The sequence below is a fragment of the Stegodyphus dumicola genome, chromosome 4 (genome assembly GCF_044657685.1).
Source record: "Stegodyphus dumicola isolate Sdum_Otavi_A_Nest chromosome 4, ASM4465768v1".
Taxonomy (NCBI): Eukaryota; Metazoa; Arthropoda; class Arachnida; order Araneae; family Eresidae; genus Stegodyphus; species Stegodyphus dumicola.
The window spans coordinates 134228014-134252052 of NC_140771.1; the positions used below are offsets into that span (position 1 = coordinate 134228014).

Here is a 24039-nt window from a genome sequence, read left to right on the forward strand (position 1 = left end):
AGCATGACTAATAAAATCATTAATAATTAAAAAATTAAATAATTCACTAATCAATGCTTAAAATAATTATCGTATTTGACGGCATATAAGACACACTTTTTTTCCTAAATTTGGTCTCAAAAAAGTTACCTGCATCTTATCCATGAAGGACACTTTCAATACTGAATGCTATTTTTAGCCCGGATAAAGATCTAGACACACATAACTTTTTCTACATCTACATGTGTGTGGCCTTCTAAATAAGGGTGCGTCTTATATGCCAGTGTGTCTTACATGCCGTCAAATACGGTAAATAGTGCAAGTTAAAATTTAACAAAATATGAAGAGATAAATTAAAATTTAATATGATTTTTAATATAATTTTATTAGTAAAAATAAAATTTTCAAGATGTAATTTCTACTGAAATTTTGCTCAGGTACATAAAAGTGTAGGGCTCCGGGTAGAATTATGATTTAACTGCAAAACTAAGAAGTACCGGAGCTGGGCTCCTGTGGGCTTGGTCGCAAATTAAGCTCTGGAGAAAACTGATGCATATTCTGAGAATTCTGAATACTCTGAGACAATTACATGGGAAAAACTCGATAAATACCATAAAAAATTTTAAAATAGATTTTTAATTAATTACATAGCTATTTTGCTTTTGCTAAGAAATGTTTCAGAAAAGGTGCTTTACAGCATTATACCTTGCTTATTTTTCACATTCAAAAATATTGCATAATAAGTGGCCAAAATGGAACTTTATAATATGACAGCGAAAAATACAAATGCTTTATTTTAATGTTATTTCTTAAATACAATTCCAAAATATTACCATTATTTAAATGAAATTTATCAATGTTACAATGTTCTGAAAAATATCATTGAAAAATTCCCAGATCTCGGAAATAAAAATTTTCTATAGAAACTGATCTTAAAATCGCCAAAATGTTGATAAATCGGCAAATTTAGAACCATTTAATAAAAAAATTCACATCCCCAAAAAGTGAAAAGTTCTTTAAGAACTCTTCATTATAAAAAATGAAATAATTTCGAAATGCTTATGTTTCACTTCGTGCTCAGAAACTTGAGTATCCCACTATTTATATTAGAAATAGGAACAAATTATAACCCATGAACCCATTCAAAAGATAACCAAAAGATTATCAGCTCCAAAAATATTCCTCCAAAATATTAATTCACACTCAAAATGGCAGTCATAAAAACAGACAGAAATTTCAGATTAAATTTCAGGACCTTCTCTCGATTTTGGTCGAAATTAAGGACTTTTAAGGACCAAAAATCGATTCAAAAAAACTTAAGGACTTTTAAGGACCATACGAACCCTGAAAGCCAATTCTTTAAGATATTTCAGAGCCCATGTCCACTGTACATAAACACAGATCAGAAAGCCTGAAAGTTCAGTCATGAATCAGCTATGATATTTAGCAGTTAGCTGAATTTTAAGTTAGGGTCCACCCTGACAGGTATTTGAGAAACTTCACAATATATTTTGCATACTAAGAAGGAATACTTAATATCTGCATTTCTTTGAGTAATTTCTAGCTATTGTTGTGTTGTGTGTGCTACTTATTGTGCTTCATAATAAATAATAAATTATTCATTTCTTTCAGCTTATCTGCACTTAGTATTTAAAGAAACATCAATAATCTATAATTCACAAATCAATTATTTCAAATAACCCATGGGCATATTCAGGGGCCATACACAAAGCGAAGAACGAAATGTCTGCATTCGGATCAGACTAACAATAAAATATCAGTTTTTCTGATGTTAAGAGATTTAGTGACCAGCATTTCTATGCAGATTATTACAAAAAATAATGATCAATATTATTATTTCCTAAATGTAGATCTTAGTCGTATAATTGTATAGAATTCATGCTCATTTATATTGGCAGGCTTCAGTATTGGCATATAGCCAATTTGTAATATTATTTGCAAGTGTTAAAAATGAAAAATACTTTAAATTAGTTTTTAACGATTATCAGGTTGTAATTGTAAAGAAATAAAACTTCTTAAAAAAATGGCTTATTAAGAATTAATCAAGTTCAAGTCAAAAAGATCAAAAAGAGGATCTGATGACATCATGATTATTCATTATCGGAGTTAACCCTTTGCGGTACGGTGTGCCTGGTCTGGGCACATCTAAAAATTTCCTTCTGTAGGCACAGAAAAATTGAATGAAAAATGATTTATAGATTACTCTGAACCTTCTTTATTTAAACTAGATGGCAGAAAACTAAATGAAAAAGGATTTATAGATTAATCTGAACCTTCTTTATTTAAACTAGATGGCAGCCCAACACAAATCAGTCCATATATTTTAGCAATGTTTAGTTTTTAAAACCCCTCATTTTTCAAAAACATCTGGTTGATCTTTGGATTATGGTAACTTAACGACTTTTTGGCGACCAACCCTGCTACAGCAACCTGCTAGTCATTTTTTTTTTTGGACGCCATTTTGTTTTCTCGAAGTAAAAGCACTTTCCCCCCCCTCTCAACATTTGTTCCAACAATCTGCTAGCCGAATTACGCATATGCTCGAACTTTTATGGAACAAAAGTGCTTAATCATGACGAAAATTAGGTGCGAAATTGGGAAAAAGTGCAGAATCGCCCACTGCTTGCAGCATTTTTAATATTTGCACATACACGATATCCATGTACACGTCGACCTATTTTCACTTAAAAAAACATCCCAGAATTGCACAAAAATGGCATTGCACACACTCTTGACTTTATCCACGTACATTGCTAAAGCCCTAGCTAGTAACCTTTATCGCCTTACCAAAATGTCGCCAAAATACCTGTTACCATATTCCAAAGATTAGCCTTTCCTTCGAAAATGAAAAACCCTCCCATTTTTCAACCAAAGTTTTATCAAGCATTATCATTTATATTTCCTGTAGTAATAATGCTGACTTACTGTGTCCGATTGCATTAAGGCATAGGATTTTAAAATTAATGCCTCAATGAGTTGTAAATACGAATTAAATTCTTTAAAAAATTTTAAAGAATTTAATTCGTAAAATTTTATTGTTTATATGAGAAAATATAAAGAGATGGAAAAAATTGTATGCAAGGAATAAAAACTGAAAGTCTCTGCTAAGTATTCATTCGATAGTAAGCTATTATGAAAATACCTGCATCAGTTTATAGTTTTATCATTAAAAAAAAATTTGGCAAGCCACGTATTAAAGTCTCCAAATTAGATTAATTTAATTAAATATCTGCATTTGATTTTCACTTTTAACTACCGATCATTGCAATACTTTCACGTGAATCCGCAAGTTATTGCTCAAACATGTCGCCAAGCTGAGGCAGCGATATTTAACACAAATGATTATTAAATTTCATAAACTCTTACGTAAAAAATAAAATGATTTACACAAAATAAAGGAAGCACTTCCACAGAGAACCCGGTAAATGTAAACATCGCCAACTTTGGCGATAATAGTTTAAATCTGGTAACCCAGCAGATTTATCCTATTCACTTGTTTGAAGTTTGCAACCATTCCTCTTGCGTTCATTTTGTTGAATTATCACTGTCGTTATTCGCATTTGCAGATTTTCGTAGATAGATGCCGGTTCTCGGTTCGGGATGAAAGGAAGAAAATACGGTGGTGAATGCTAATTTGTAACATGGCTGTTTACATTGTGTTCTTAATTATTAACAGCTCTAAGAACTATGAGGTTTCCAACCTCTAAAATAATTTGTTTCCGTAGGCCGCAAAAATGTGCATGTGCATTTTAAATAACTAAGTAATGCTTTTATTTTTATTATTGTTTATTGTCATCTAAAATTATGAGAATAAATCAATTTTTATAGTGTAAAATTTTAAAAGGTAATATATTGTTAATGCTTTTCTAACAATAACCTTTCAGAGGATGGCAGGTGTGACATAAATAGATGATTAAATTGAAATAAAAAATATTATTGATTATCTAAGATGACAGAATAGTTTGATGTATCACCATAGTCATCAAAATTAGCAAACCACTGCTGGTGTAAGGAATATATTGTTTTCTGTGTTAAATGGAATTTAAGACAATTTTTTTTTCGCTTATCACATTTAACCGGTTAATTTCAGTATATTAATACTAATTTATATTTATTAAATGAATTTTTATTTCCGTTATAAATGCTTATATATTGTCTTATGCTTAATATATTCTTTTCTCTGCTAACTTGAATTTAATACAAATTTATTATCGTATATCACGTTTAACCGGTTAGTTTTACATCTACATGCTTATTATCTGTGAATTTTTACTACCATATGCTTAATATATTGTTTTGTCTGCTAACTTGAATTTACATGCAGTAAAAATCACGTTTACAGAATATAACGTTTACGGCTCGGCTCATCGTCGCTAAACCGCTAGCTTGGCGAGTAAAAGTGCAACGGCGCCAACGGGTTCTCTGCGGATGAAAACCAAAAATAAATATTTCTAAAAAAGCATTTCATAACGAAAAAAAAAAAAAAAAAAATACAATTTTGCAGGTTAAAGGAATTTTAGAAATGCGAGAAATATTCATATTTGAAACTTAATTGCAAGTCACTATGAAGTTTTTAATGTACAAAATAACTTTCAAGTATAGTTTTAACTTATGCTGTTTTTCAAGATAAACATAGCGGAATCGAAATAAATATTAAAAGAATAAAACAAGTATTTAGTGATGATAAGAAAAATGATAGTAAATAAAGGTTCAACTGTTCAACTGAAATCTGGTTTAATTATATTCTTTTAATCATGCAGAAATTCTAGACAGTAGGGTAAAAAATAATTAAACTTACTTGTCTTATGAACAACTTACTCGGAGTGGCTCTAATCAATTTTCGTATTTAAACCGCTCAAAGCATATGTAAATAAAACATCACTGTTGCCATAATAATTTTACATTATCATGAACATATTAAATTATTAGTCCAAAGAGGCTTTGTCCCTAAAGGACGATTGTTTTCGTTTTGCAATTTTGCGTTGAATGAATATAAATGTCCGTTTCACTTTTCAAAATGTTGCCACCAAATATTAGAGTATATATTATATTTGAAGAAATTAAAACATGAAAAATTCGAGTGGCTCCTAAACACTATACCATCTGGGGGAAAAATCTTTTTATTATAAATTAATTTTAATATAAAAGTTATTTTAACATATGTGCATTTAAGAAAAAAGAGCAGTGAAAATTTCCCAAAATCGCAAGCAGATAAATTTTGGCAGCATAGTTTTGTCAAAAATTGCGCGATTTGGCAACACTGCGTTGCAACTTGATTCGCTGTTTGTAGCTGCGCCAAAGAACTAACTTTTAAAATCGTGTATTTAACAGCTTTTGACACTAACATATTTTCTGAAGCAGGGTAGAATTCGAAAGGTAAATCCTCTTGAAAAACCAACAAAGATGTCTTGTAGAATATAATACAGTATTATCAATTAATTACATAACTGCTTTTCTCTTACTTGAAGCAGAACTTTATTAATCTTGTGAGATATTTAGTCCAAGGCAGTTTAATTATAATATTGTTTTTGAAACTTTTAATATTAGGTATATTTATATTGTAATAGATGAGTAAGAATTAAGGATACAGTGGATATTTAGCTGAGGTATGCTAATCAGCCTAAATGCTACTATTTATCCTGTGATCCGTTCCATTTTATTTCTCGCTTCCTGTTAAATAGTCTTAAAATTTGTTTTAATTAAAAATAAATAAAAGTTGATTGATAGAAGCTTTCCATAATGTGAAACAACCTTTCCATGAATACGTTTCTCCCCATAATGTTATGCAACTGCAACTTTAAAATATTAGATTATGTTAATTAAAATTTGGGTAAAATCCTAGGAGAGCCCTTGGCGACAAACTGGGAAAGTGCAGAATCTCTGCGTGTTTCTCAAAATTGCCAACTTGAAAATGGCAAGTAAAAAAATTGCACAAACTTGGTATCCATGTACACATCGACCTATTTTCACTTAAAAAAACATCCCAATATTGCACAAACTTGGCACTGCACACTCTCTTGACTTTGTCCATGTACACATCGATATGCGCCATAGACTTTGATAAAATTATGGTGCTAAAATTTAAAAGTGAAATTAAAATCAAAGATACATTGAACAGAACAATCAAAACAGAAATGTTCATAAATATATTAATATTGAATGATAAAACAGACATTTAAAATATTCATATAATAAACATATACAATTAGTGCAATTAATATAAATATATGCATTTAAAAATGATCTAACTTGCACCATATTTGCAATTTTTGCTGTTGCAATGTTATTAATGTGGACTCTAAAAATTTTATTTAAAGTCCACATTTGATAACATATATTATACAATATGCGCCATATATAACATATTTATATGGCAAAAACGTAAAGTTTCTAACCAAAAATATTTGACAAGAATCCACGTACACAACGACACGTTTTAACTTAAAAAAAATCTACGAATTGCACAATGTAGGCAATGAATGAATCTACAAACTACGCAGACCTCGCTTTAATAAATTAACATAACAACAATAAATTTCAAAGAATACCATGTACACAGCATCCTGTTTAAACTTAAAAAAAATTCTACGAATTGCACAATTTAGGCAAGGAAGGAATCTACGATCTACGCACTCCTCGCTTTAATAAAATAACGTAACAACAATAAATTTCAAATAATACCATGCACACAGCGTTCTGTTTCAACTTTAAAAAACATCTACGAATTGCACAGTCTAGACACTAAACAATAAAATAAATTTCAAACAATTTAAAAAAACAACAATAACGACAGAAATTCATACTAAAGAACCAATGAACATAGCATTCTACAAAATAAGAACAAGGATAAAATAAAATGCACTTACCATGAATTAATGCGTTTTCGAATAGCAGAAATATAAATTTCATACCGCCTTTAACATGCCGCCACGTAATCACTATCGTATTTACATGACAGCCAGACACACTATCCAGAAAATTTATACTATGGTTCACAAATAAATAAAATCACAAATCCCTACTTCTATCATGCACTGCCATTAAAAATAACCTCCCAGACCCTCTTTCCACACTTCGAAATACCCACTACCCCTGAACAGGATAGCCACAATGATATTTCCTTTTGCCGAACTTCCAATTCAACAACTACCATTTTATGTTTCCCTCCCATCTTCTCAGACACAGAGGCGAATCAACGAGCTCCAGCGAAAGATTTTTCAACGTCAACAGGGTTGCCATAGAACACGCAATCGCGCCAAAAACCAGCGGAGAACACATATCGCCATATTTGGTGAAATTAGGGCATATATTAGAGTTGTACCGCTAGTAAATTAAAAAAAAATAATACTGAAAAACTGTTTATGTAAAATGGATGTATTAAAAGTCATGCATTCAGTAATTTATTACAGGCACATAGCTCTTATTGAACTAACATTGTCACTGAATGATTGTTTGGAATCCACATTTCTTGTTGCCTGAAACCTACTTCACCTATTTTAGAATAATGTAAATATGCAGTTGTGGCCACTCCTGATTGATTATATACGTCTATTGTATTTATACCTGTTACTATACTAATTATCAGATACAATTTTGAGAATATCAACAAGCAAAACACTTAAAAAAAAAAAAAAAAAAAGACACTTGTAGTAGAAATATTAGTATTCTATATGAATTATGGAAAGTACATGTAATGAATAATACTGTGACCAAACACTTAAAAAAAAAAAGAATAGATTTAGAAAAGAATAGTATTTCCTTCCTTGATACTTGAGAAAGCAATCCTGCCACACAACACACAGTTAACTTTTTATTACATCATATTACATATTTAGTCTTACGAGTAATTCAGAAGGCTGAATAGTGGTAGTTAAATCTCGGCTCAAATCCTGAAAAATGAGCTGGCTGTGCAGGTTATTTTTTTTCGCATGTGTTTTGTGAATTTTGTGACATTTTCATGGTTTTCCTTAAGTGATGTAAATATGAGCCTAATTGCCCTAGAAATTATTCACGAAAGCATGCCTTTTTCAGCCACCCCTTGCATGCTTTGCATTATGAATTAAATAAACACACAAACCCTTCTTATTCTTAAAATGATAAAGTAATTAAGTTCACATTACATGCAACAAAGCTTTTTAAAAGCTAGGATACTTTCTTTAACAATTACAGTGCTAATTAGTGCTGTACTTCTCAGTTTTATGTGAAACAACATCTCAGTGTCACTGCTTGTGACACATTTGTTTCATGTAAGTCTTCTTATGCAGTCATAAGCATGAAATAAACAAAACAGATGGCATGAAAAACCTAATCCATACACCTTAGTGACTGTTATTTGACATAGTTTTTATGCTGCATCTGTGAACTACACTGTTAGATTTGATTGAGTGAAATTGTGACTAAATTTCAGAAGACTTTGATAAAATTATGGTGCTAAAATTTAAAAGTGAAATTAAAATCAAAGATACATTGAACAGAACAATCAAAACAGAAATGTTCATAAATATATTAATATTGAATGATAAAACAGACATTTAAAATATTCATATAATAAACATATACAATTAGTGCAATTAATATAAATATATGCATTTAAAAATGATCTAACTTGCACCATATTTGCAATTTTTGCTGTTGCAATGTTATTAATGTGGACTCTAAAAATTTTATTTAAAGTCCACATTTGATAACATATATTATACAATATGCGCCATATAAATATGTTATATATGAATATGTTCCAGTTGTAACAACAATAAATTTCAAATAATACCATGTACACAGAGTTCTGTTTCAACTTTAAAAAACATCTACGAATTGTACAGTCTAGACACTAAACAACAAAATAAACTAAAATAAATTTCAAACAATTTAAAAAAACAACGATAACGACAGTAATTCATACTAAAGAACCAATGAACATAACATTCTACAAAATAAGAACAAGGATAAAATAAAATGCACTTACCATGAATTAATGCGTTTTCGAATAGCAGAAATATAAATTTCATACCGCCTTTAACATGCCGCCACGTAATCACTATCGTATTTACATGACAGCCAGACACACTATCCAGAAAATTTATACTATGGTTCACAAATAAATAAAATCACAAATCCCTACTTCTATCATGCAGTGCCATTAAAAATAATCTCCCAGACCGTCTTTCCACACTTCCAAATACCCACTACCCCTCAACAGGATAGCCACAATCATATTTCCTTTTGCCGAACTTCAATTCAACAACTACCATTTTATCTTTCCCTCCCATCTTCTCAGACACAGAGGCGAACCAACGAGCTCCAGCGAAAGATTTTTCAACGTCAACAGGGTTGCCATAGAACACGAAATCGCGCCAAAAACCATCGCAGAACACATATCGCCACATTTGGTGAAATTAGGGCATATATTAGAGTTGTACCAAATGCTTAATCATGACGAAGATTAGGTGCGAAATTGGGAGAAAGTGCAGAATCGCAAACTGCTTGCCGCGTTTTTAAGAATTGCACATACACGGTATCATCCATGTGCGCGTCAACCAACTTTCACTTAAAAAAGCATCCCAGAATTGCACAAAATGGCATTGCGCACACTCTTGACTTTATCCATGTACACTAATAAAGTCCTAGCTAGTAACTTTTATCGCTGTTATGTCGTGGAGCAAAAACAATTTTATTTTGCACCTGACTGCCACTGGCTCCGACATAGCAATTTGAATACTCTACATCTAAAATTTGAAACATCATTCCAGAATTTTAAATGTTTATTTAATAGAATTCTATTCATATATTTGCAAGTTATACACTATAAATACAATAAACAAAATTTGAACTTATCTGCGCCAGCGTGAATAAGCCTGGCATAATATTCTGAACTCGACGCAACTTTAGCAGGAACAATACCGCTAATTCAAACACAAGGTTTCATCCTTTCCAATGCAGCTAATTTTCTAAATATATTTTACTAATATCCGTAGCGGGACAGCGGATTCCATTTCATTCACCCAAAACTCAAATGTTATAACGTAATAGTATCGCAAAAGATGCAAAAAACATCGACTCAAAATCAAAATATTAAAATCTATAGAATATCATCCGCTGTTGCCATTCCAGCACTGCCAAGTTTTTCTTCCTGCAGCTGTTGCCAGACTTATTCTCGTTGTATGTGAGAGGTACAACAATCGCCTTACCAAAATGTCGCCAAACTACCTGTTACCATATTTCAAAGATTAGCCTTTTTTTTTTACTAGTACATAAAAGATCTAACATTGTGGTTCTCAACCTATTTTGCCCTATTCCACCCCTTTCGTCATTGCTAGAAGATCATTCTCATCATGCCCTTCCTTTTCAGTACTTGAAAAATGCATATGTATATTTATTTAGATTGCTTAACTTGCTTTATAAATTAAACAACAAAAAGTACAGAAAATGTTGATGTACAACCAGGATTTGAATAAAAATAGTTTTTTATATTCATAAACCACAGCTCCCAACTGTGGTTTTTATTCTGGTCTCCTGGTATATTACCAAATCTCCCAGTTTTCAGTTTTTAGCCTTTATTAAGGAACATTTTTCCCAGAAATGAATAAATTTCATTGAATGAATTAAACTTAAATTGTGCTAATTCGATCTTTTCACCTTTAGTGATTTTCAGAATAATTTTTCTTATTAAATTTTATTATACTTGAATTGTATTTTTTATTAATTTTATTAAACATCATCTGATCTGAATTATCTTAATCTAATGGAGATATTTGTAGATGTTTACATCAGGGTTCAAGCTCTGTTTAATCAATTAATATTTACGTCTAATTTAATTTTATTTTGATCTACAGTACATTACCAAGTTTATCCGGATTTAAAGTACTTTGATCAGTAAAAGCTTTCATTCACTACTTGAAAATTTCTCAATTCATACTCTATTTCGATTTTATTTTTGCCATCAGTTCGTACTCTATTTTGATTTGGTGTTTAATGTGTGAGCTACAGTTGAACACTTTTTTATAAAATCTTCATTATTTTTCTGTAGATGACAAAAAAATATTTCAATTCAGAAAAACTGTAAATTTCAACATTACACTGATCGATACATTATGTAAGTATAATCAGACATCAAGCTGGTCTTTACCGTACGGTATCCCTTGGTTTCTGGAAAAATCAGAAAGTAGTATTGGTTGTTCGTGAAATCTAAAAACCCCAATGTTGGTAACCGTAATGTTGATAATGTTGGCAAAACTTGCCTTGGAGAATTTTTTTTTTTTTTTTTTTTTAATCGTTAAGAAGCCGTTTTTCTGCGAATATCACCAAATGTGTTGTGATAAATTGAGATTTTGGCTATTTTTTGTAATAGTATTACTTCAGTATGGACCGGGATTTTTTTATACTTACCATTCTTTTCAATTGATGTGTTCAGTTGCACGTGCATTAGTGTTGTATTTTGATGTGGGTACCATCATTTGAATATGTCTGAGGTAAGTAAGAGGATGAATGTTGATGGTTTGGGTTCTATTATGTGTATTTATCCACCATTAACAGCAGATAGCCGAAACAACCAAAAATTTAATTGAATTGCTTACATGGAAGATGGAGAAGATGGTGGTGGGAAGCTTGAAAGTATGCTCATGATAAAAAGGTATGTTAAAAAATTGACGTTTCATTTATTTATTTGTCTCCGTATGTTAATTTTTGTTAAAAGATTTGTTGTTTAGTGTTAGGAAATATGCATTTTCGGTTATTTGTTCATCTCTGTGAGTTAACGCAGCGGCAAATTTTTTCTGGTCAACATGATAGTTTTAACTTTAAGTGAAAATAGGTCGATGTGTTCATGGACAAAGTTAAGGCAGTGTGAAATGCCTGGTTTGTGCAATTCTCTGATTTTTTTTTTTTTTTTTTTTTTCAAAGTTAAAATAGGTTGATGTGTACATGGACACCGAGTTTGTGTAAGTCTTTGACTTCTTGTTTTGGTTTTGTGTAGCGGGGGGAAAGATCGGCACCATCTTGAAATTGGTGTAGATCTGTGGTGATGGCGATAAGGAGTGCGCCTTGCGCCCTCCGATAAGTGTGGCAACCCTAGAGGAGAAGTTTCTTACGAGTACCGAGCAGAGCGAAAGAGGCAGGCTGTCGGGCAGTGTGCGCGAAGTTCCTAAATAAAGCTTAATTTTTATTGTGCACTATGTCTTGTTAATATTTATATTAATGCAGTAAGAACATAATCTGTGATATGGAATTCAAGGATTGGTGGTAAAACATAACAGGAAATCACCATAGATCCTTCCTGACGAAGATCTTGGTGTCAAAAAAGAAATGATTCGCCAAGGGGTACTGTAGAGTAAATTTTAACCCAGAGCCATTTAAAAATTTAGCCATTTGAGCGTGTTGCATATTTTTTTGTTAGTAGCATTTCAAGGGTGTTCCCCAAGACATGACTTTCCTAGTAACTTTCTGTATCTCCACTTGTAAGTTCAAGTGTTTTTCTAAAAATTGTTAATGGCTTTGTCGAGACTCTGCTGCTGTTGGTACAGGACTGGAATTTTATCTTCCAACTCACTTTCATTTTCACTGATTCCTTTGTTTTCCCTGATAACTTGGATGATCTCTGCATCACTCTTTTCACAGCCTGATATTTTTTTGGCAGGTCTCATCATGCATTTCTTCATCGCCACCCTTGTCTTCTGGCACATCTCGAGAGTTTCCAGGAATTTGCTTTGGATGAAAGCTGGCTTTTTTAAAGCAATTTGAAATCAATTGGGAGTTACTTCATCCCATGCATTTAAAATAACATGCATAGCATCTAAAAGAGAAATCGACTTAACAGCTTCTCTAGAAGAACAAACTGTGTCAGCCATATCAATTTCATGGTACTTTTCTGTTATCAGGACCAGATTGAGAGATGTATGTATGAATGTGTTCATGTATGTATATATGTATGTATTTGTCTATACACACATACACATGTATGTATATATATGTATGTGTGTATACACATATTGTGCATACATACATAAATCTGGATTGGATAACAGAAGAGTACCAATTTCATTAATAACATTTTAAACCACTTCCTTCCTGTAATGGGTCTTCAATGCTTATATAACATCCTGATCAGAATGAAAATTGTAATAGGAGGAAGGAAAACTAATTTTATATTCTTCAGTGAGAGATCATATGGATGGGCAGTGCAGTTATCTGATAAGTGTACCACTTTTTCTTACTGAAGTTCTTTTTCCCACTTCATAAGTAAATCTCTAAAAATCCTTCTTGTCATCCAAGCATTTTTATTGCTATAATAGGCACCCTTCGGACAACGAGATTTTCTACTTGCACCGATGACTAATGGAGTCTTAATTTTTCTGTCTGTATTACACGTTAATAACATAGTAACACATTGTTTCATATCTCGCTGATGACTCACTTTTTAATATTAAAATGTGCTAAGGTAGGGCTTAAAAAATATATTTCTATTTCAGGCAAAAAAAAATTTGCTGATTTGTTGGCACTGTTCCTATTTCCAAGTAAAATAACATCCAAAACATAAAAAATTTATAAACTCAATAAACTGCATTTTAAATCAAAATAAAACAAGGAAATAACATGAAAATAGAAATACATGATGTCTAATATGTACAGTAACAAAAAGGAAATATCGACTTACTTATTTAGAAATTTCTGTGTCTAGTAGCGCATAGAATTCCTTAACATCCCAAAGAATCTGTATACTGCCATCGCCATATAAATTCACAAAAGTGAAAATAAAAAATATCCTCTGTACTGCCGGAGGCTTTCAGATATTAATTAAGGCTAATTGAGTGTATGAGATAGGATTCAGTTTCCCTCATCCCTTCCTTAGCAGGTAGACTTAGCTTTGCTATAATTAAAATGAAAAACCAGATATTGTTTAGCTTTTTAATTCATTTAATTCTTTAAAAAAGTACTTTTCTTTCTGTATATTTTCAGCATTAAACAGTGATTTTTGTTGCTCTGATTTTTTTTTTTTCTCTCTGAGGAATCCTTTTTTTTTTTTTTTTTAAATTTGATAGAATGGCTGATTTAACAGAAATTTTGGATTTTTGGCCTGGAATTGAGTTTAATGAAGATTGGACAAGTGAAGATGATCCTCATGACAACAACGATGAAGAAGTTCCTCCAAATAGGTATGTTTTAGCTGAGCCAGGAAGATTTCTAGTACATCTTATACATATATGTATTAGCGGGCTGCAGCCAAAGCAAAATTTCTAAGTTCTATGTTCAGCTGAAGAAAAGTGTATAAAAACATTTCAATGTGAATGAAATTACAGTCAAAAGTCGTTAATTCGGACACCCATAATCCGGAATGATCTAAAATTACAAATTATTATACATTCTTACCATTATAAGGAATATCACTGCCTATATTTTCCTCTACTAAAAGAGATGTTTCATATGTCCAACACCTTGATACATTTCGAACAGTATATCCTCCACCGCCAAGGACAAGAAGAGGGACATTCAATTCCTTCACAAATAATCCGGACCTCAAAGCTTCAAACTTTCTGCGCATGCGTCGGGTTGACGTAAGGCCTTTACGGCTGAGAATATGCTTGTGCGCGTGCGCAAAATACGTTTACGAGTGCACGTTTAATGTATAACGGACGGTATAAGCTAAGCTAAAATTATTTAATTATCTATTTCAGTTAATGTTGCAGATTGCGTTGTTCCTCAATCTTCGAATTGGATCCGGCTTATTATTTTTTGCAGACTGTTAGAGCAAATTTATAAAAGTAAGCTTGAACTTTCGATTATGTCAAATAGAATTTCTGATATATATTTATTAATATGTAAATGATCTACAAAGCGAAAGTATGTTTCGAAGTTCATTAAACAAAAAGTGGAATTGCTACAAAAACTGGATAAAGGCATATCCTTTGTTTATCTAAACTTTGTTTATCTTTAACGCTGCGGCGCCACGCAATGAATTGGAAGTTGATCTGTCAGCACTATCCTTATCTTCAGGGCAGATGTTTTTATTTTATTTGGCTTATAATTCCTTATTAAATGTAGTATTTCATCTCGATGTACTCCATCTTTGATATGATTTAAATCAAATTCCTCGTCATTATAATTCGCTTCCGACAGCGAAGAAAGTGACAGAGGTTATTGAAAACAAAAAAATTTCAATTGATAAATTTGTCGGTATTCTCGACACAGCAATTATAGGACTTGAACAGCGGAACTTTGTAACTGAACAAGAAATTATGTCTGTTTAAAGAATTAAAGAGAATGTATTATCACATAAAAAATGAAGCAACTTAAACAACTTACATTGAAAGAAATGTTTAATGAAGTAAACAAATAAATATTAAGCTTTTTTTTTTTTTTTTTTTTTTTTTTTTTTTTTGTAAATTTTGATACCCTTTAGATCATAATTGTTCTTTATTTCATAAATTACAGTTTCATATTTTTAATTTTATAATTTCTGCATGCCATCTTACCAGATTTAAACTGATGATCTATATTCCGGAAAAATCGATAATCCGGAATCACCAAAGTCCCGACGAGTCCGGATTAACGACTTTTGACTGTATTTCAGTCTCTTCAAGCAACAACCAAATGGTAAATATTTTTTGGGGGGCCAAAACTTTTGACACTTTAAGTTAATACATAGTATATACGTATGACATCATGATTTAAATTTAATGTAATGTAACAACTTTTTCTCAATATCAAAATAATTAATGTGGCAATAACATATCATGTCAATTATCCTAACCCAGAACAAAAAAGTTGCTTAGCAGCTGCTATTTATTTTAAATGTTGATATTAACGAAACATTTTTGACATGCTGTTATGTCACATGCAATATTCTGCTTTCTTCAATGTCAGAATTAATTCATCAATGCCTTATATAATAATAATGTGTTTAATGTTTGGCATAAAACTTTAAAATCTGTTTTATTTCGAAAAGTATGGCCACTGCTCGCTTTCAAATCATTAAAATCATAGAGTTTGTTAATAAAAAATTTGCATCTCCAGCATGCGAGATTGTTAGCATTTGGAAAAATGAAAGTGAAAATTAGCATTTTCAGAGTTTTTAATTAATATCTTGGCTATTAAAGTCGTACGAAGATGAGAATGGTCAAAATGGCTTCTCACGAATTTTTGGAATCCAACAGTACTTTTTACAAAATTCAACTCCCTGTCATTCTGGAGGAGATAATGTTATAAGCAAATAAAAATAGACATATTTTAATAATATGGATAAGATAAAAAAGTATGTAATTCAAAATTATAATTTAAATTATCAGTAACCCCTTAATTCCTCATTTTTAATTTGGGCATTTCGTCTCTATATTCCAAAAATAGTAATAATTATTTCTGGACTGCATTATTTATAGATCAGTCCATAACGTATGACTCGCATAAAGCTGATGATGTTGCTTATTCAGAACTTATTGCGTATTTTCCCTCTGTATTCCAAAAACAGTGACAATTATTTCTGGACTGCATAATGGTTCATGGATTAATTTCTGGACATGAGACTTTTAGATCCGATTTGATAAACTTGAGAGCTGAGAAGAGTCTTTCCACACTAACTTGAGTAGGAAGAAGACTGTTACTGTTAGGACTACTTCTTTTAACTTTTCAGGATAGATTTTTATAAGTTCCAAAAGAGGTGTCTTGCAAGCGCAGTCATATTTCTCTATTTCTTGAAAGGCCTTGTAGAAATCTTGTTTTTTCATTTTTATATTTAAAGGCTCTTGGTTCTTTATTTTCATTCGCTTTGCCTTAGCCTTTTCAATATTATCCAAAAGTATTTCTCAAAATCTAATTAATCAATGCAATAAATAAGTATCTATATAAACAAATCATATGTAAACAAAATAACTAGAAAAATCTAAGTTACAAAGTTATGGTCTCTCATTCTGTGCATTGTGGAAAAGAACTGTAACACCCCGAAATAGGTACTAGTAGCCCCAGCACTCGTCAACCTGTCGAGAACTGTTGTCCCAGTGAGATTTGCCAATGTAACTGATAAGGCAAGAGTTGTTAGAAAAGATGAAGTGGTTGTTGAATGTACTCCAGTGATCAGCATTAAATGGAACAGTAACTCTCCAGAATCCGCATCATCAGAGAACATGACATTGGAGTTACTGTAGAATGTAAAATTAAGCGATGAACAGAGGAGTACTGCCGACCATGTCATTCAAGAATTTCAAGATATCTTCTGATGTGGGTCGAACCAATTTGACACAGCATAGAATTGATATCAGGGATCATCCACAAATCAAGCAACATCCAAGACGTCTACCAATTGCTGAATAGGAAGAGGTAAGAGCACTTTTAAAGGACATGCAAGAAAGTGAATTCATTGAGCCTTCAGTAAGTCCATGAGCATCTCCCATCGTCCTCATCAGAAAGAAAGATGGTTCAACCAGATTTTGTGTTGACTATCTCCAGTTAAACGAAGTTGCGAAGAAATACAGCTGCCTTCTTCCTAGAATTGATGATATTCTTGGACACCGCTTGGATTATGTAATGCGTTAGCGACATTCAAATGCCTCATGGAGACTGTGCTGAGAGGTCTTTCATGTGATGCTTGTCTGATATACCTGGATGATCATCATCATCGGGAAGAGTTTTGAAGAACATTTAGAAAATCTTAGAAAGGTATTTCAGAAAGTGAAGGAAGCCCGTCTAAAGTTGAGTCCCGCCAAATGCAAATTATTCAAACTAGAAATGACTTACTTTGGACGTGTCATCTCTGCCGAAAGTGTGAGTACGGATCCAGAAAATGTTTCAGCAGTTGAAGGTTAGAGACACCCCGAAAATGTGCATCAGCTGAGAAGTTTCCTGGGTCTTTGCATCTACTATAGGAGATTTGTGAAGGACTATTCGTATATCGCAAGACCGCTTCACAAGCTGACAGACAGCAAGCAAAAGTTTCCGGGGACAAAAAAATGTGAGGATACATTTAACAACCTGAAGGAGGTTCTAACATCTGTTCCAATCCTAACACATATTCTCAGCTCAACAAACCATTTATTCGCGACACAAATGCAAGCAATGAAAGTATCGGTACTGTTTTGTCCCAAGAAATTAACAGCCGAAAACATTTTGGGACCTAATAGAGCAAGTAGTTATCTAAACAGGAGAATAATTACTGTGTGACCAGGAAAGAGTTGCTTGCCATAGTTAAGGCCATAAGACATTTCCATTATTGTCTCTGCAGCAGAAAATTCCTGCTCCACATGGGATCATGCATCATTGGCCTGGCTTTTAAATTTCATTAATTTTTTTTTTTTAAATACTAGTAATGAATACCAAACAGCATGGTAAGTCCAAGTCTTCCAGATCATCACATTCATCCTCTTGGTTTACAGTCTGTTTATCTAAGGATATAATTTCAGCTTCTTTGAACCTTGCTATTATTGACAATGTTTTTACCGATTTCCACGCACTTCCTACCCACTTTGCAACTTCTTCATAAGATGCTCTACACATTTTATCGCTTTTGGTATACGTATGCAATCCTTCACTCATCCAACACTCCCACTGCTTTCGGACTTCAGCTTTGAAGGATTTATTACCTGATAAATCTAACTGTTGTAAGATTTTTGTCAAACCATCAGGAATTATTGCTTCGGTCGTAGACAATTTTTGACATCTGGTTTTCACTGACTCAAGTAAATGAGCACCCATGGAATCCATTATCAATAACCCTTTTGGTTGGAAAAAAGATCCCATACGACACTGCCAAACTTTTTGTAGCCGCTCATGCATGATTGTTTCGAACATTCAGCCGTTCTCGTTTGCACAAATAATTACGTCATTAGGAAAATCTCTCTTCGGAATAGTCTTTTGTTTAAAAATGATCATCGGCTTTAGCTTGTCACCGTTTGTGGCACATTCTAACACACATGTAAATGACGTTATTTCATGCCCCGTCGTAAGCACAGATACGGTTTTTGCACCAGTTTCATCAACACTTCTGTTTGCAGGAGAGTCGAAAGCTAACGGCGTTTCATCCATCTGTGACCGAAGAAGTTTTTTTTGTCAATAATATCTGTCACATATTTTTAGAAAAGATGCCTTTTTATCCTGCCAGTCCATTGGTAATTGTTGCCCAACTGTTGTTCTAGTAGGCACAGAAATATTTTTTCTTTTCATAAATCTGCTACACCTCCTTTGAAATCATTATATTCATTCGTTTTGCTATAAATTTTGCTTGGAAGCGAATTTTTACAGCTTTTACATTCCCTTTCCTCGTTGCTCCTTTTTCCAGTTTTCAAGGTCGTCCTCTAGATTCGGCCACCTTACAGTATCACTTCTTACGCTCGTTTCTGTTGTGGCATATTTTAAAGTTCTTTTTCAGTCTTCCAACGTCGAATACAACTCTCGTCAACTTCAAACTCTCGAGCTGTTGCTCGATTTCCAATTTGCTCAGCACGTGAAATTACATTAAGCTTAAAACCAGCAGTATAGCTTCTGTGCCGTTTAGGTGACATTTTCAAAAATTTTCCACTCTCTTCTTACTTAAAAACTATCCAACAAGTACTTGTACCCAAACTGATGGGATCTGTATCTGGCAGAATGCCAAGAAAAATTGATTCATGCTGAAGGGGAAATATGTCAGAGTTCATTATTGCAAGGCCAGGTGGAGTTGTATCCACCTTTGAAAAAAATTGCAGAAAAGGCAGGGGTGGGGAGAGGATGGGTACTGGAAGATTCATAGAATGGCAGAGGAGAGAGACTATTCGAACTGATGAGATGGTTGATTTGAAAGGGGGAAGAATGTTATTTTTCTGAGATCTTATTTAGGGTGAATAAGGCATGTAGATCCGTTCAAGGGAAAGAATGTAAACAAAATAACGTTCGCAAAAATCAACCGAGTGGTCTTTTGTGTGGGAACAGCACCAGTCTATGCACAATGACAAGGCCATCCAAACTATGTACAATGACCATCATAGGAAATATTTTATATTTAGTACACCTAAACGCCGCATGGGTAGAAATGCCGCACACGCTGAAAATTTAAGTTTTAAACACGTAAACGCTGCAGCGTTTCTTCCGGAAATTACGGTACTTAAAAATAAAATATCGAAAAAATACTGAATGATGTAGGAAGGAAATCTAAGATTTTCTTATTTATGCTCAGACTTTTTGATGATGTGAGATTTGAATGAGCTTCAGAGAATGATATAACATTAAGCATAACCATAAATTGCTTTAAAAAGCAAGATTTGTATTGCGACTGAATGCAATCATATCTATCCAGGATTTTGGAGAAGGTGCTGATGAAGTGTAAAATAAAATTTCACACACCTACCAGTTGCCTAGTTACATCTCTTGAGGTTGCTTTTTGTCTAAATATTTGTTAGTGTTATAATATTTATGCTGCTGCAGAGTTTTATTAAGACTGCAAGGGTTTGTTTTTGATGTAGATGTCAGTGTATGGGTAGGGAAGTTAGAGAAGCTTTCTATACCAGAAACATATTGTAGATGACTGTGAGATTTGAAAATGCTGAGAAATACACCATAGTGCATAAAATTAATGTCAACACAAAATGTGAAAATTTTTTCCATTTCTGGAATTTTTGTATCTAAACACAGGACCTGTTTAGCAGATAAAGCAATAGACGCTTTATGTAAAAATTGTCAGCAACTGAAAAACATAACTTGTTATATATTTGTAATATAACTACTGATTGAATAAATGTAAAATATAATAATATTTTCTGTTTCTGTATTCTACGATTTTTTGTGCACTTCACCCTTTCCTATTATTTTTAAGCATATTTCTCTGTAAATGTTAGGAATGTCTTAAGCAGAGTTTGTCCAAAAATTTGGACGCTTGCCTTATGCTATGGCGTATTTTTATCCATACAGCTTGACAAGTGTTATTATCGCATGAAGAATAAGATTAATTTATCTTTCACCTGATCTCACTGTTACTCAGTTTTTAAAGGGCTGCAAGAAAGTAAAGCATAAAATCTTTGTTTTAAATTTATTTAACCTGCTATCATTTAAAAAGTTATCAACATTTGAAGCATTGCTGTTATATTATTACTGTTACTATGTTTCTAGTGCTATGTATTATTACATACATCAGTGCAGACTTGTTTAGTTTTTAACTGAAGCAATTTTTTAAAAGCATGAGATTCTTGAGAAATAAATTACTAATTCAGGGTTTTCCAAATCTTGAGAAGGCAAAAGTTTTGAGAAAACACAATTGTATATAAAGCAATTTGCCTTTTAATTTGAATTATTTAACATTCTAAAAATAGAGTTGATGAGAATTTGATCTTATTTAAAAATGTAACTGGTATTTAAACTTAAATGCCTAATAATTTATTCTTCACAGCCTTGTCAAAATCATGATTAATTATATAGAAGAATATCTGCTTAAATGGATATAAAATATGGCAATTTATTATGCATAAATGGGAGTTGTAAAGTTAGTTTATTGTAGTACTTGCTTGAATTTTCTGATTTCATACATTACGTGAAAAATTGTTAAGTGGACGAAATCTTTACATTTTGCTGTTTGAACACTGCTATTAGATTTTAATATATGACTTTATAATAAATCCAGATTTTTCTAATAGCCATTATAAATGTGTTTAACATGTTTCTATAGAATCAAAAGAACAGAATTTGGGATATTTATTTTCTTGTGGAAAACATATGATGTCTTGAAATATGTTTGATTGCGGGAATAATTCAGAATTTTGTGTAATGTAATTTGACTTAAGCTAGAACTGAAACACATTAACCACTTGCGCTAAAAAGACATGCCACGCATGTCGAGATGCTTTTGTCTCAAACCGCATGCGACATGAACACCACATCGATAGGCATTTATCGCAAAAGTGAAAATAACGTGGTGCACATGTCGCCTAACAACGAGATTGTTTATTTCTCGAGTTACAGCTCTGGATTGCACTCGCAGATGCAAAGCGGCGTAAATGAGACACTTTACCGCTTGTTATATTGTAGTGCATGTCACCGCAACTGTGGAGTTTCGTCGTAGCGCAAATGGTTAAATTGAAGTAAAGTGATAGGATCTTGAATATATTTAGATAGGATCTTGAATATATATTTAGATGTTGCCATGATTACTGGAGAAGCTAGAGGAGACAATAAGTTGCTTTGAGAGATCTTGATTTGAGATATTTATCTGTTTTAAAGTAACAGAGTCTAATTTATCTTTGATATATGACTTAATTTAGGGTATAAAGACTGATAATACAGAAGAAAAGGAAATACACCTGTAAATTAATCATTTTAATAAGTGTTATAATAACGCACAACTAACAAGGTGAAGCTGCAGCATAGTTAATACCGGACTGCTGTATTTTAAGTGTTTCCTTTTAAATCTCATATTTTTAAATTAAACATTTCCATTCAAAAACCATTTATAAGTGGATTACTTATTCCGCATTACATGATGCATTGCTTAATACTATGCATTTCTGTGATGCATTACTTGATAATCAAATTTTAGTACTTTGTTACAGCGGCTTCGATCATGTTTAGTGATTTTAGATTTGTGCCGAGATTTCAACTATAATTTCTCCATGCTCATGAAATGTGAATGTAAAAATAAACAACAGATTATATATTACAAAAATACTCATAAGCATGTTTTTTAAAAATCTTTGTTATTATTATTTTCTCTCATGTAATTATTCCAGTAAACTGCAGCTCCTGTTCAGCTGTTCAACTGCAGCACTTATTGAGCTGTCACCCATATTAAGTTGTTTGTTATACAGTTTCATGGACATCAGCTCCTCTGCCCAAGAATTCCTAAATCTAATAGCAGTGACAAATAATATTCTGGAACTACTGAACAAATTTTCAATGTGGAGGCCCTTCTTCTTTTTGCAATTTTTAACATTGCATCTCCAAGTGGTTTCATCGTTAACATAAAATTTCATGTTGTGGCCATTTTTGCATACTCGTTTATCAGGTAAAAAACCTCTTTCTTGAAAAATGATATGGCATCTTCCTCATTACTTGGTAAATTAAAGAATGTTAATGTGATATTCACAAAAAAAAAAAAAAATGCAATGGATGTATTTTAAAATAAACAGTGTGAATTCAAAAACCTCATCAGAAAGGAATAATGTAAGAACAGCTAATAATATACGATTACGTGGCGAGGTATAAAAACATGCACCCAAAGCTGATATATGATCGTTTTGTGAAGTGTCAGAACTCGTAGCCAGATTCTGGCAAGAAATCTTAGTTGATTGGCGATTCAATCTCGGGGGTCGCTATATCGAAGAAGTACCCAAATTTCTTTAGTTTAGTATATGACTTTGAACTTCAAAGTGAGACACTAAGCAAAAATATTATAAAGGGCGGATGAATTTTGCCTAGAATCTTACATTTATTTTTTTGCAGTGTCATTTTTCCAATTTAATGCACTTGCCTTGTTTATTAAAATGCTTGTCATTGTAGATACTACTTCCTACTGTACCATCAATATTTGTGTCTTAAATCAATGATTAAAGTGAAGTAGTGACTTACTTTTGATATACTAAATTGACTTCTATGCTAATTTTAAATGCAAGACTATTTTTAGCATTTTATAATTTATAGGATGTTTATTCTTTCCTGAGAACCATATAGTATTTCATGATGATACTAATGAATGAGAGAATTTTTTTGGGAGGGGAGTTGATATTTCATTTAATTTCAAGCATTATAGATTTCCCTAGCATGTTTTTAAGTAATATAATTGCTAAACTCTGATTGGTAGTTAATGGAAGTTTGAATGCTTTAGGTAATTGTTGATGAATAAATATATTTCAAGGTTGAGTTTTAGATTCGTAAGTGGGATATTTTATAGTATGTTCAGTTTCTTTTTTTTTTTTTTTTTTTTTTCCCTTATTACATGTTATAGGCTTTGAAAATTTAATATGATGTTATATTATTATATTTTTTTAAATCAAAACTTGTTTGATATAAAGCTTGTTTGCATGCTGTGTATTTTTCATTATGATTTATATGTTACATGTTTACTCTTTCTAGAAACTGTCTGCTCCAATATCATCTACAGAA

General features: G+C 32.2%; 1 protein-coding gene and 1 long non-coding RNA gene across 20 annotated transcripts in view; one reads left to right on the plus strand and one right to left on the minus strand.

Moving 5' to 3' along the window:
- Nucleotides 1–9842, minus strand: part of LOC146997695 (uncharacterized) — a 47754-nt gene extending 37912 nt beyond the window's left edge. For 5 of the 11 annotated variants that reach the window (XR_015040785.1, XR_015040786.1, XR_015040781.1 and 2 more), the window contains exon 1: nt 4799–4955. This is a non-coding gene — a long non-coding RNA (uncharacterized LOC146997695). Of the gene's footprint in view, nt 1–4798; nt 4965–6866; nt 7020–9419; nt 9450–9487 lie in introns of those variants that run through there. The other 6 variants (XR_015040784.1, XR_015040782.1, XR_015040783.1 and 3 more) reach the window with 4 other exon arrangements.
- The window catches only part of LOC146997696 (inositol polyphosphate-5-phosphatase A-like), a 110400-nt gene continuing 91580 nt past the window's right edge, over nt 5220–24039 (plus strand). For 2 of the 9 annotated variants that reach the window (XM_085815478.1, XM_085815485.1), the window contains exons 1-3: nt 11527–11629; nt 14034–14147; nt 24010–24039. In XM_085815478.1, coding sequence (XP_085671604.1) covers nt 11574–11629; nt 14034–14147; nt 24010–24039 — 200 coding nt within the window. In that variant the 5' untranslated portion in view covers nt 11527–11573. Of the gene's footprint in view, nt 5377–5574; nt 5607–11277; nt 11469–11526; nt 11630–14033; nt 14148–24009 lie in introns of those variants that run through there. The other 7 variants (XM_085815480.1, XM_085815481.1, XM_085815482.1 and 4 more) reach the window with 7 other exon arrangements.